The sequence below is a fragment of the Prenolepis imparis genome, unplaced genomic scaffold (assembly GCF_030444845.1).
Source record: "Prenolepis imparis isolate NDT839.2.m4 unplaced genomic scaffold, iyPreImpa1.0 SCAF_12, whole genome shotgun sequence".
In the NCBI taxonomy this organism is placed as follows: domain Eukaryota; kingdom Metazoa; phylum Arthropoda; class Insecta; order Hymenoptera; family Formicidae; genus Prenolepis; species Prenolepis imparis.
The window spans coordinates 5425964-5440342 of NW_028141170.1; the positions used below are offsets into that span (position 1 = coordinate 5425964).

Below are 14379 nucleotides of genomic sequence, written 5' to 3' on the forward strand. Positions count from 1 at the left end.
CATATATATATATATATTTTTTTTTTCCTTCGCTATTGTTACCGCGATATTTTTGACGGATGCTCGAATGCACTCTCTATCTATCTCTATCTCCATCACTCTCTTTCGCGCAATATATTATTTTTACCTTATAAAACAATTCGCGCGCGTTCACGTCCAAGACCATCGCGGCGGATTTACGCAAATATCGCGGAAACGCGTGTGAAATCGAGCTGCCCTGTCGTGCCGTCGAGAGAGAGAGAGAGAGAGAGAGAGAGAGAGAGAGAGAGAGAGAGAGAGAGAGAGAGGGGGAGGGAGTTCATAATCGAATCTGATAACGATCCAATTAAAAATTTCGCGTTTCGGCATATTCATTACTCTATTTAATTTCGTTGTACGCTACAGCGATATTAATTGCTTAAGTGGTAAAGTTATGAAATAGCGCGCGATGAGGCGCCAAACGTTGTGACTCAAACTCGCTATGTAATTCTTTTTTCTTTTTTATATTGAGCCATTAATGCATAATTTATGAGATTGGAACAGTTGATGAAAATCATACACAATCATAATTGTCGTGTATCCACAACAATATATGAATCGAATCCATGTATTCATTCACCTATTTAATTTCGTTGACGCGACATTAATTATACTCGAGTAGAATATTCTAACATCTAGAGAATGTGGCGACGATGATATATCAGACATTGTATGCGCGAACTAAATTTTACTGTATTTTTTTCTTTTTCATAGATGGACCATTAATACATAATTTATAAAGTTGGCAGAATACAGTCGATTTATACAAGCGACAGAATATAAACACAATTATCATATATTCAATCGTACAGATTCAGAGTCAAGTATGAATCGATTTTTATCGACTTGTTATTATTTATAACTTAAATATAGAAAGCCTGTTGTTTAAGCAATATGTGTGTGTGTGTGTGTGTGTGTGTGTGTGTATGTGTGAGTGACCAGATATTTTAATTTCAATTCGCTGCGATCTTTTTCTCTCGGTGTTGTGTGTCATTGATACATAATTTATAAAGGTAAAGTGAAAGAAAAAGAAAGAGAGCAGACGAAAAAAAAGTATATGCACGCATACCGTAATTATATATTGCACGTCTACGGCAGGTTGAATCGATTGTGAATTTTCTGTACGCGTTTTCTCGCTCGTATTAATTCTTATATTATACGAACGATACGGAGCAATGATCGCTCTTTTATCACCAGAAGTCAAATGATAAACTCGCCGACGCGTTTATTTTCCGAATGCGCGCGCGTCTCTTCTCTCGTTCTCTCTTCAGTAAAAATGACTCACATCACTGGCGCGATTCGCGCTATGAAGAGTCTTCAGCGGACAATTATAATCTTTGTACAATGTATCTTGCTGTATCGTATCGCGCCACGTTACGATTAGGAATCCCGTGCATCTAAAGATGTTGATGCACAAAGCGCCTTTAATAATTATTGCAATGCAATCCTTGCATAGAGCGCATTGTCTTTTCTTTCATTATCGCTGTTCGATATACATATAATTATCTTGTAACGCGTTGCATCTGGCAAGAAAAGAACTCTCGAAAGAAGGAAAAAAGAAACGATTTCGATATCGAGATACTTTATGCCCAATTTCCGTCCCTCATTGCGAAGCCAACCCGCTTTCGGGAATTTAAGTCAAGGTTGAATCCCGGCAGCCAACTCCCAACAGTTAAAACGTGACGTTGGCTCACGCAGACGCGCACACAAATATTTACAGGCTTTACAACTTGCACTTTATGTAAAATCCGTTCGAGAGAAATCTTAGGAGAGACATCACGCCGTCGTAACTCCACGTAAAATGCGAGGAGACTTTGCGAGATTACACCTGATGCGTCGAAAAGTGACAATTGTTCATTCAATGCGCGAAGGAGACACGCATGACCCAAAAAAAAAAAAAAAAAAAAAAAAAACGTAAATTCTGGGGGGAAAAAATGTTTGCAAAGTTTCAAACCGCGCGTGTGATCACTCTTGTGAAACAATCCGCGACCTTTAATATCGTATGATTTGCATCTGCCATGTTTACGTAATAATGAAGATAATTGCGGCAATAATTCGTCGCACTTCGTTAATTGTTTTACGATTCGTTTAATCGTGAAAGCACGCCGATTTCCTCGGCATAAAGCAACGCTGCGTGTGAATGTATAACCGATGATTCGCGATTATGCTCGCGATTTTAACCGCGCGGATGTATTCATGCGATTATTGAGACAATATAACAATTATTACCGGCGATGTGCGTGATGTATATTGTGATTTATACTTGCTAAAAGCTTTTTTTCCGCATTAATAGTACGATTTATTGGCGTTTCACGTTTATTATCAATCTAACGTCTCGATCCTTTCGATAATTAAATACATAACGTCTCGCCGTAATTATAAAATAACGAGAAGTTGTTTCTAATGCATAGCAAATATAAAGATGGAGAATACTCGAATCGTAAATTATTATTAAAAATTGATATTAACAAATCAAACACACGGAAATTCAGAATGCTCATCTAGGTACAAAGACTCGTATCGGAGAACTCGCGAAATTTTTCTCCGATGAGTCACGTAATAATTGAATATTATAAATCAAGAAGCTTCTGTGTGCCACCACACAAATGTTGATAATGTATAAAGTTGATTTGATGCATGCAATCCGACACGTAGTAAATTTTCACCAGGAGCATTCTTATCGGCGCGGCATATCTAAATAGGCAATCCGTCTCCTTCCAGCAAAATGCGCGCGCGACTCTCAAACAGAGTCTATATATCTCCCCGTTGCACAAATATAACCCGCGCGAGAGACCCTCGTCGTGTCTTTGAAATCCGATGATGCGACGACCTGACTCTCGTGTGCATTTATCGAAAAAGAAAATTTATAGAAATTAAAATCCGAATTTATTAATTTGCAAGTCGCACCGTTTCTTTCAACGATTAAATTTTTATTCTCACTTATTAACAAGTGGCAAAATTCGAGCGACCGTAAAGCGATCGCACAGATAACCGATGTCGTTCGTCGACAATCGCGATTGTTCCCGTCGTAGGCTCTCCTATGTTGTCATTCGCCGCCGTAAGCGGCACGCACTCGCTCACGAGTTGCCGGCGTCGTGTTTCTCGGTCACAAAGAGCACGATCGCGAGAGAGTCCTCGGCCGACGACGCTCACCTTGATCAGGCGCGTCTCGCGATCGGCGTGGAACCTCCGTTCCAGCTTGCGTCGCTCAGAGTCTGGCAAGAGGGAGATATCGCTAACCGCTAAACAAATCCTATACATTGATATTCATCATTCATGCATCTCGAGAAGTTATGCATTTTTCTTGTCGCAAACTATGTATTTTATATGAAGAAAAAAATTGATTCGAGAACATTGCATTTCTTCTGCGAGAAATCTTCTAGAAGATGCCGCTTGCAATTCGGTCGCTCTCGAGAGATTCTAACGAGTCGCGAAAAAATGGTTAATGAAACATACTTAACAATTTAGAAGTTTGAGGAAAGATATTTAAGGTTGTATATTAAAAAGTTGGCTGGAAAGAGACTTTTCACCGAGGAAAAGTCGGCTCCAAACTGGTCGACGGATTAGTGAATAGGGAATCTCGAGACACACATACGCACTTGGTACGTTACTTTATCGAATCGGAGGACGAAATGATCGGATTATTTCTTCTCGAATCCGGACAACGCAAATCTGCGAGAGAATAATAGAAGAGACCATCGGGGATGGTTCCTCCGAATTGGAACTATCGCTCCAGACTTTCGTCACTTTGCTTGTCGCGAGGACCGATTAGATGACCCAAACGCGCCGGCAGATTACGCGATTCCGTCGTGCATATCATCACGCAATTCTCTCTCCTCTTTCTTTCCTCTCTTTTTCTTTCTCTCCTTCTTGTCCCGCTCGAGAAGAAAAATACTTTCCAAAGTGCGATATATATATATATATATATATATATACTCGCCATTTTACATAAATTCTTGACCGTAATTTGATACTACATTAATTCGAAACAAGCTAACATCGAGTAAAACGAATGGCGTTAATATAATAATATAATAGTTGCCGGTTAATTACCGAAAAATATAACTCGCAATTACGGCAAACGACAAATTGATTCGATTTAATATTTCGAGTAATTATAGAAGATATGGATCAATTATGATGAGTGATGATTATCTACTATTACGACGAACAATATTGCCAATAATTAGCCAATATTCAAATCTCCTGACGTGATACTATTGCAGCTTCATTACACGGTGGCTTTTAATATATTTGTGCTACATCACTTGTGTGTCCAGTCAAATTTTAAAACCCGAGATTATTTCTTTCCTAGCGTTATATCTGAAATTATTTATATCGCTCGCGTATATCGGTTAAAATAACCGACGTAGTTTTCAAGAATTGATAACTATTTACTATACAAACATATTCAATCGATGTTGTACTTCATGTATGTAACTCACACATTTCGCGCGTTTCGTTTTTTTTCTTTTAAATTACACGCGTACTCATTCGGCACGTTTAACGTCATCTAATTTATATTGCAATGATCAAGTTTACACTGCGAGGAGAGGTCAATTGTAAAGCGTTCAATGTGTGTCTCTCTCTCTCTTTTTACGATCTCTTTTCCGAATGATTTTACCGTCGAAATATGATCCACTTAAACGCTAGGATAAGGTTTATGAAGCGGGTTTCTGTACACAGAGTCTCGACACACTACGTTATTTTCTTTTTATCCATTTTCTTCAACTATACAACGAATGTTCAGAATGGAATATTCGTTCTCTCGCATCTATCTACGCATCTGTCACGATAATAAAGAGATTTCATCATTTCAAGATTCCATAGTATAACCAACACGAGACTTATTACAGTTGTATAAGACTTTTAATTATAAAAAAAGTTATATTTAATTATTAATTTCGATGCTTATTTCGAGATTAATTTATGCAAATGTGACACTAACCAGCTCTGTCTCATCCACGTTCTCGCTCGTCGTTTTGATTCCTATTTTTGGTACATTATTTCGCCTCTCTCGGAATTTGCAGTAAATATCTTCCTTTATCCTCCTCGCGAAATTTTTTTTTTTTTTTTTCAACCGCGCAGATATATAAATACACGACTCTTCTCTCTCTCTCTTTCTCTGTGTGTATCTCGCCCTAAGCAAGGAATTTCGTACAACACATTTGACCGACGGCCAGCGATACCCTCAGTTACCCTACGCATCTCTCTCTTTTTTTTCTTTCTATATCTCTCTCTTTTTTCCCCTTTCGTTCTCCCAACTTAAGCACTGACTGTTTTCGCTCGAACGTGCTTCGCCGAGTTCGACACACACACGAGTTTCGTACGAGACACGTGTCTGGCCAGCGAGCGGCGCGTTGCTAATCGCAAGTCGGAAGAGCACTTCTGCTTCAGTAGAGTAATCGCCGGCACGTTATAGTTCGTAACTGTCCCAGCATGTATAAATGTGCACACGCGTGCATAGCACAGGAGGAGGAATCAGGATGAGAGATCAGAGAGAGAAGAAAGAGTACTCGGCTGAGAGACACGACAAAACAATATAATTTCGACGATTTTCGTAGCCCACTCTCAAGTTACAGACACAACGAAATACGTATCTCGCTATCTCTATCGTGCCACGTGATGGAAATCATTTTTCGCGCAATGTCACCGTTTGAATGAATTCTCTGAATGAGGGGGGACTCGTGAGAAAGACAGGCACCATCGCGTCGAGCACGCGAGGGGGGAAACCGAGCAGGGGGGTCGGCGGGAAAACTCGAAACCGCGTGTTATCACGTGATGATGTAGTGACGTTTTGGCAAAACGTGGACGCGAATGCACAAGTGGGTTACCGGCGCCCGGGGGGATGGATGATAACGTTCTCGCGAGGAGAGGAGAGATTACGAGAAGGGGAGGAGAGTTGGATGATACGCGCGAGGCAAGAGACGAAGCCGCTATTGGCGCCTTATCGCGAGTCCGCTGCAGACATGTATATGTATATGCGATCGAGTCATCACATCACGTATGTGCGTGCGTGGCATGTGTGTGGTGGACACGTGCGGGATGACGATGATGTCTGATGATAGTACTCACCGGAGTTGTAGTATTCCTTAAAGTAGCGCGTCGCCGCGCGCTGAACGATCGAGTAATACAAGTTCACGTACGACGTCGACTGGTTCTGCGCCGAGAGCGCCATTTACACTGTATTATCTCCGCGCGCGGGTCACCGTGTATTCATATAAATATGTATAGGTCGCGTATACGCGCGCGTTTCACGACGCGGTGCGTACGCGCGTGTTACGCGGATCACGACGCGCGTGCGGTGCGATATATCGAAGCGCGGCGCGGCAACGTGCGAGCGCGCGGCGCCCGTCTCGTCGGCCGTCCTGTCCCTGTCTCTCCTCCTCTTCCCAACGTCTACCGCGCGACGACGATGCGTTCTCCTCCTCTTCCCCTGGACGTTGCCGTCGTCTCTCCTCTAGATCCGCCACTGTTTCCTCTCGTCTCGTCGTCGTCGTTGTTGTCGTCGACGTCGTCCTCGTCCTCGTCTTCGTCCTCGTCTTCGTCCTCGTCTTCGTCCTCGTCGTCGTCGTCGTCGGCCTCCTCCTCTAGATCCGCCGCGGCCGTGAAACTTTTCTTATCGTTGGCGCGCCGTCCCTCGTGCGTTCCTGTACGGCCTTCAGACAGCAGCGAGACGGTCCCGCATGCCGTAGAGCGGCCCGCGACTTTAATCCTCGCCACACTCGCTTTCGGGTTACCCGCGCCGGTAGACACAATCTCGGTAGACTCGGCCTGAGCCCCCCGAGTAACTCGCCAAGACCGAGACACTGGCGAGCGTTCTGCGGCGTTGCCGCGCTTCCGTCGCGGTGCACACGCGATCAGAGTGGGGGATTTCTGGACTGGTTCGGGTTTGGGATGGTATAGAGAACATCGGGAAAGAGAGGAGACGCGCACGAGAGCGGGGAGAAGGTGCCGGTGGAACGGCGGCGGCGGCGGCAGCGATGGTAGCGACAATCGCAGGGGTGGATGCATCCGCGGGGGCATTCTCTCCCCTTCCCACCCTCGCGACTCGGTTCGCGGCCCGTCAAAATACAGAGGGTGGAGGGGACCAAGTTGTCCAAGGACACTCGAGTCGCGCGGAGTCTGTCACAAAGTGACACGTGACACATGCCGCGATCGGGCCTAATATCATCTAATAATAAGAGAGCACTCGTAAACTTCTCTCGCGTTTTTTTGTCTTTACTAGGTATTCATTGACGCGATTTGATTATTGCACGATTCGTCGATGCATCGTGTTTCGCGCTCTGTTCAGTTCTATTGATGACAATTACAATTTTGCATCCGAAGATGATCTTTAGATTAGATAGACTTTTCGATTCGCATCGTGTCGCAACATGAAAGATAGCGTGATTGACAGACTCAAGAGAAAACTATCAGATTAGATTTCAAAACTTCACAATTAAGAGTTGCTCGCTGATGACAGCTGGTCAGCTGATCAGCTGTCAAAGATGTTATCTTTCTCAGAAAATTTATTCAATTCTGGTGATCCAGCGGCATTCGATCATCCTCGCGAAAATTCAGCGGAGAAGACCCGGGGCTGCCGGAATTTTACGCTCGTTCCTGGCGCGGAGAGGTGGCTGATGGTGGTGGCGATGGTGGAGAACGAGACGGCCGGCGAGGACCGACCGGCAGGAGGGGGTGGGTCGGGAGCGGGCGAAGCGAGGAAGTTATGTTCGTTGAACCGGTAGAAGGGGTTTGATACCGCGTCGTCGGGGGATGACGGTCCGTGTAGTGGGGCGACCATTCGGCGTAGGGGAACGACCGGTGCGCGGCGGGGAACCGTCCGATCCTCTCTCTTCCTCTCGCTCTCTATCTCTCTCCGTCCAGCCACTCATCTCGCCCCCGTCCATCCCCCCGTCATCCTCGTCGCCGCGATCCTCTCTCGCTCTCTCGGCAGCGATGTTGTACCCCTCAATGCGCGCTGCGCCGTGATGCATCGCGCTGGCTGGCGGCGGCATCGCCTCCGCGAGTCACAAGGTACGCTCGTGCCGCGAATACGAACTGCCTCTCCCAAATCAATATCACTCGGCTAAAAAAAAAAGAGAAGGAAAAAAAATCGGAGGAAGAAAGAAAGAGAGAGAGAGAAAGGAAAAAAAAGGACGAGTCGGCACCTATAATTGCCGAACTTCCGCGATAACCGTCTCCGCTCTCTGTCCCCGGTCTCGCCGCCGATCGTCGCGACGGAGAGAGCGCACCGTCGCGTCTTCTGTTTCCCTCCCCCCGCCCCCAACCCTTCGCCTTCCCCCTCGGGAATCTCCTCCGACCATCTCTCTCTCTCTCCCACCCCGTTTCTCGCGTGGGGTTAGATTCACGCGCGCCAGGTTGATTAGGGCCTCCCTCCGCGGCTACCGCGCGCGCTATCACGCACGTTTCCCGCCACCCAATGTCCGCGCACCCGATGATTTTCACTGATTGTGCCCCCGCGGCCTCGCCGCGGCCACGTGCTCGTTCTCGCGACGCGCGGCGCGCGCCCAAACAAAGCCGGCGAGAGAGACTTTGTGCAAAGTCTCGCGTGCTAAGGGGACGCCGGAACGCGACGCGTTCGGTATATACATATTATTTCTCCTTGTAAAGAAGGATTTGTTGCATTAGGAGAATCACATCCTCTCTCTTTACTCTCGAATCTGATAAATCTCCTTCTCTGCCGAATGAAAGACTAGAAGGTAAACATACTCGAGCCCGCTACTTTATTAAATGACCGATTCGCGAGCTTGTTAATGAGCACGCAAATCATATGCCTCGGCATGCACAATCGACGAAGCGAGATAAGCTGTGAAGCGAACGAGAACGCGATGTTCCGGCGACGTGATTTACAATAGCGCTCTGGCCTCTCATGTCAAATTTCTCTCGCGAAAGATTTTCTTCCCGTTATCACATGTACGAATGTAGGATGAATGTGTGTTTGACACTTTTATTTTACTCGGCAAAAAATTTATTTAAGAAAGCGAATTCTCTTTGCGCATCGTCGATTATTGGCGGAAGAAAAGTACACGCAGTAATGTATTCTCTTACGTAAGTCGCTTCGTAAACGAAAGATTCGGGACGCATCGACGATATATCTGAGAACTCCGTCGCGTTCCAGCTGCGACGGAGAAGCTAGGAGAAGATTCATGAGCAGCCCGAGCAGCCTCGACGATGCGCTTTACAATGCATCGTTGTACTGACCCGATTACAACTTATCGTCTGGCTATAATGCGTCGCGCGAGATAACACTGCTATGAACCGAATAAAGGGAAACGGGGATCCGCGAGGGATTCGATCGCGCCTCGAGATAGATTTCTATAAACAAAACTCGTCGCGAATGCGCGTCAAATGTATTGTCGATTTAACTTTTATTCCAGCGCGAAATCACGGAGCAATATCCGTCCGCGAAGCCCCCGGTCTCGGGAAAGATAGAGCGGACTGCGATTCATTTTTTGCGGAGATGCAGCGAGATCATCTTGTCCTGTCAATTTTCCCCGATATAATATCGTCTCTCTCTCTCTCTCTCTTTCAGTAGATCAAAACGGAATGCAGCATATATTATAATTCTATTTATCTTCGCGGTTCCTACGGAAGTGCAATACGCTTGCCCGGATGTATAGGAACGGACCTCCTGCCCGAAGGGAGCGGTACCGATTTTCGATTAAAAAAAAAAAAAAATAAAGAAAAAAATAGAGAGAGAAAAGAAAACGTCGCGTACCGCTCGCAGACTTGGAGATCGTTATCGCCAAGTTCTCGGCCACGAACGAAGAACGGATTTAACGATCGTTTCGCGCGGAAAGAGAGCCGCGGGAGAGGAATGCCGCGGCGCGCCGACTCTCTCTCTCTCTTTCTCTTTCCTTTCCTCTTGATGTGTACAGTAGTAGCCGGCCCGAAAGCGAACGACGCGAGCTGTGGAGAAAAGTACGCGTTAGGGCTGGTGCAGCCGCGCAGTGCGCGACTGCCTATATTTATCCGACGATGCAATATTTGGCCGCGTGTCTTCGAGAGAGAAAGAGAGAGAAAGACGGAGAAAGACTCGGACCGACCACATTCGTCCACAACTCGCAGTGCACGGATGGGCGCATGAACGAACTCGCAGCAGCAGCAGCAGCAGCTTGCGTGGCTCTCTTTCTTTCTCGTTGCCTCTCTCTCGCCGTTTCCTTCTTCCTTTCTCCTTCTCTCCGTCTACCAGCGTTCCTTCTTTCGCTTTATCACAATGAGGCGACTGCGTGTGTGCGTGTCGGTGTCGTTAGGCAGTAGCTGCCGGTGCAGGCGTGGTTGGTTCCTTGCCCTCTGTCGCGTATTTATATCTAGCGAGTAGAGCGAATGCATTGCGGCTCGCTTCTTGTTTGCCGGGACCACTCCTCTCCTTCTCTCTCTCGCTCTTTCGCGTTTTCTCTCTTTATCTGCCTATCTATCTCTCCTCCTTTCGCGCAACGGCCCCGCCAAACCTGCTCTCCGTGCAGCGTTAACGCCTAGCGCCGGCTAATCACCGCGGACTTTTCTCGCTGATCTGCCGCTGCCGGACCTGCTCTGATGATTTTTGGTTTCAGCGCGCGCCAAGTCTTCCGGAAAATGTCGGTTTACAACTCGTTGCGGGGAACCGGAGCGGACGGGCCGCTCCTTCCACGCGGAGGGCCGGCTCTTAAGCCGAGAGAGCACTCTCTAAGAGATGAAGAAGAAGCCCCGTATAAACCGCGGCCGCCGGAGATCATTTGCCTCCGCGAGAAATTAGATCGAACGGGTAAACGGAACGAGAACGCGCGCGCGAGCACACACACACACACACATACATACATATGGGTACAATACACACATATATGCACACACATACGAGATGGGGCAAAAATAATGGCCGGTAGATTGCGGTTCGGTCCGGCGCAATATCCTTTTCTCCACACGCGCATCGCTGCGTCGTGTGTATGCGTTTCCTTTTTTTCTCTCTCTTTACCCCATCCTGTGCCCCCCTGTCCTCCTCTTCCTCCCTCTTCGCTCTGGCCATCGCGCTCTCGGGCCCCTATCTCGCCCGGTCACACCGTTAAATCCGGTCTAGAAATATCGCGTTAACGTCGGCGTTAGCGGATCCAGGATAATAGTAATTTCCGATATCGCGACTTGAGATCCCGAGGTTTTTGCACGCGAGCGAGAAACTATACGCGACGACAATTGCGTGCGCTTGTTTCCGGTCGTGCTGTCATTATTGCTTGAATCGCTTAGAACGTCGAATAGAATATAAGTCTGCAAATTTGCGCGAATCAAGATGATTAATGACGCGTAGAATCAATGCAAACACATATATCTAACGTTTATATACCGCGTTGCATAATAATGAGGCAAACATTAATATCGTGTCGCATTTCGCACATGTATATAATGTAAATTTAATTTATCGTGATTTAGTATAAATGTATATAAGAGTTATTGTCTCGAAACAATTCGCACACTCTCGGATGTATTTTTTTTTTTTTTTTTTTTTTTTAATGACATTTCGCTCGCACCGCACGCGTTCAGCGACGCGTGAGCCTCGTTACGACGAGCAACGAATGACGATCTCCTCTCGAATGACCGACTCTCGCGTGAGTGACAAACGAACGAGCCGATCGACACTTCTCTTTCTTTCTCCGAGAAATACGCGAGATTCAGTCACGAGTTAAAATTTAATGCGATTTTAATCGGCGACGGTAATTTACGTCGTCGATGGACGAACGGCTGGATGCGACCCGAAAGCAACGAGGACAAAATCGGACAGAAAGACCCCGGAGAGACTGCATTTTTAATAAAATTTATGAAACAATTTTTTTTCCCCGCGCGTCGAGTTTAAAAGCCAAAAAAGAAACATTTACAATACCTTTTCTTCTCTAACTAAAATATATAGTTTTATATATACATTTAAAACTATATATTTTAAAGAAAAAAGGATATTGTAAATGTTATATCTATGCGCGACAAGATATGTTATTTCAATTCAATCTGTGCAATAATTAAGATAAATATTAATATTCCGATAAGGAAATCCCCTTTTTTTAATATAAAACAACTCATAAATCAATACGTATATTTTCTAGGCGCTTTTAACGATGTATTGTTACGCGCTTTGGTCCATAAGGATCGAATAAAAGCAATACTTGAGGCTGATTATGGCATTATACGTTTTGCAATTAAACGCGAGTTCTACAACTTTACCATCCCCGCGCAATCGATGCTCACGATATTATGAACGCCGAGAAAACGGATTTCTCCGGAAATCGACGTGTTCGATTATGGGCAATTAAACGGCCGTGCTTATTACGCGAGATAAAAGACGGGGCAATGGCTCTCTCGCGCGCGCACCCGCCAGCCATAAACATCCGTTGCATTTCGATCGATCGCAATGAAGGAACTTTGTGTCGCCGATGCGTGAGCGGCATACTGTATTGATATGATTAATCGCTGGCGTGCCACATAAATTTAAACGATGGATTTAGTGGCTGCCAATGCCCAATATAATGACGAATTTACAGCTCCAGTTAAGCAAAACGAAACTTGGCAGAAGAGCCTGCTTAATAAAATCTTGAGTGGAAATAAAAATGACATTATTTTCCTAATAAGCGAGACAAAAATTTTATTCCATTTATCATTTATTATTATTTCACTTACGATTCATCTTCATTTTTTATTCTCTTTTATTCAAAGTAGTTAAGAATCGTGCTTATATTATCACGTGCAATTGTAAATTTTTAAGAAATCTCGCGCGATGCGGAAATAGTTGTTTCCCATAAGAAGCTGCATTATAGCTAAATCCGAATTCTCTCACTGAGTCATCGAACTCCGGTTTTCGACTCGAGTGTGCATTCATCGCGGTCCTTTGTCGAAAAAAAAGGAAAAAAAAGGAAAAAAAAAGAGTGAAGAGAAAAAGGAAATGACCATCCCGCGCTAAGTTTCTAGGTGAGGGAGCGACCGAAGGAATCGTGCCTCTTTAAAGTTATCGGGAGCAATCTCCCCCGGTTGCCACTGTTACAATTTCAAACAGTTCTGCGTTTCATTTATTTTTTATCGGGGAGAAGTTTGTTGACCTTGCAGTGCGAAACGCCAGGAATACATTGGTGGAGGCACGAAAGTGGGGTAGACGACGGGTGGTGCTGGCGGTGGCGGTGACGGCGGCGGAGGGCTCGACGACGAGGGAGGCCGAAGGGGGAGGGAGGGAGAACAGCGGCGGTGGCCGCAGCAACGGAAGAAGGGGGGAGGGGGAGGAGGACCGAGGGTTGCGGCAGCGCGAGGCGGTGGCGAGGGGGTTGCTCTCTCCGGGAGTAGTGGGATGAATCGAGAGGCGAAGCGAGTTATTTCGCGCCAAGTGTGCATTGCCCGAATTTACCTTCTCGTGTGCTCTCCTTTTTTTTCCCCCCTCTTTTCCGCTTGATTTCCCGCCGCTACTCCATCATCCGCGACGGGCCTAAACATGGTCCCGGGAGACCCTCGCGCGAATCGCCAAAGGTGCGTCGAAAAATTCTTGCTAATATCGCTCTTTAGAGAGAGAGAGAGAGAGAGAGAGAGAGAGAGAACGATTTTCTTTTTTTTTTGCCACTCCTGCCCGTTTTAATTGTTCCAACGGGGAATAAAATAATTCAATTCTTTTGATAAGGATTATTATATCTGTTACGGCGAATTCTTTTCCATTTTGCATCGAAAGAGAAAGAGAGAGAGTGCTTAATTATATCGCCGCGCTTTTTTGTGCGCAAGAAATTGCGATAATTATTTCCCTAATCACTCGCGAGTCTATTAATATTTTCAAAACTAAATTTCTGGTACGAAAGATAAGGAATTCAATCTGCAAGAGCGGAAGCTTTTTTTTCCGGGGGAAGAGACACGTGTAGCCAATGCCTCTGCAGCCATGGTCTCTCCGTTACCGATAAAGATGCCTCTCTTCGATAAAGGTCATTATATCCGCGCGCAATTGTTCGATAACGTTTACGGAATGTAGCGCGGAATTTCATTATTGGTCGCAACATAGATCTTGGAAGGACAGTAATAACAGCATCGCGGGGTGTAATGACTCCAGAGTTATTAACGAATAAATAGTATTAACGTTTCCACACGCCATTATAATTGTGCTGTGACTGATGGTTCGACGTAATCTCCGGGGAGGAGAGTACGATATTGCAGCATCCTCGCAAAGTGCTAATCATTTAAATTGTCAATGCAATAATCTTGCCCCGTGCTTTGACACCGGCAATCACGCGTCCGGAATTATCCATCGGGAGAAAACGAAGAGAGCAAAATATTTCTTTTAATATTACAATGCCCGGTAACTGCATTAATCTCTTCCGCGAATGGATAAAACACGGTTCAACGAAACAAATCAAGAGATTGAAAAATTGT

At 45.6% G+C, this 14379-nt stretch overlaps 1 protein-coding gene across 4 annotated transcripts in view; it reads right to left on the reverse strand.

Annotated features, from left to right (window-relative positions):
• Positions 1-14379, reverse strand: part of LOC145944181 (uncharacterized) — an 81756-nt gene that overhangs the window by 19220 nt on the left and 48157 nt on the right. For 3 of the 4 annotated variants that reach the window (XM_083052355.1, XM_083052352.1, XM_083052353.1), the window contains one exon: positions 6094-8089. The exons of the other annotated variant lie outside the window; for it this stretch is intronic. In XM_083052355.1, the coding sequence (XP_082908481.1) occupies positions 6094-6196 (103 nt within the window). In that variant the 5' untranslated portion in view covers positions 6197-8089. The remainder of the gene's footprint in view (positions 1-6093; positions 8090-14379) is intronic. 4 annotated transcript variants of the gene reach the window in all.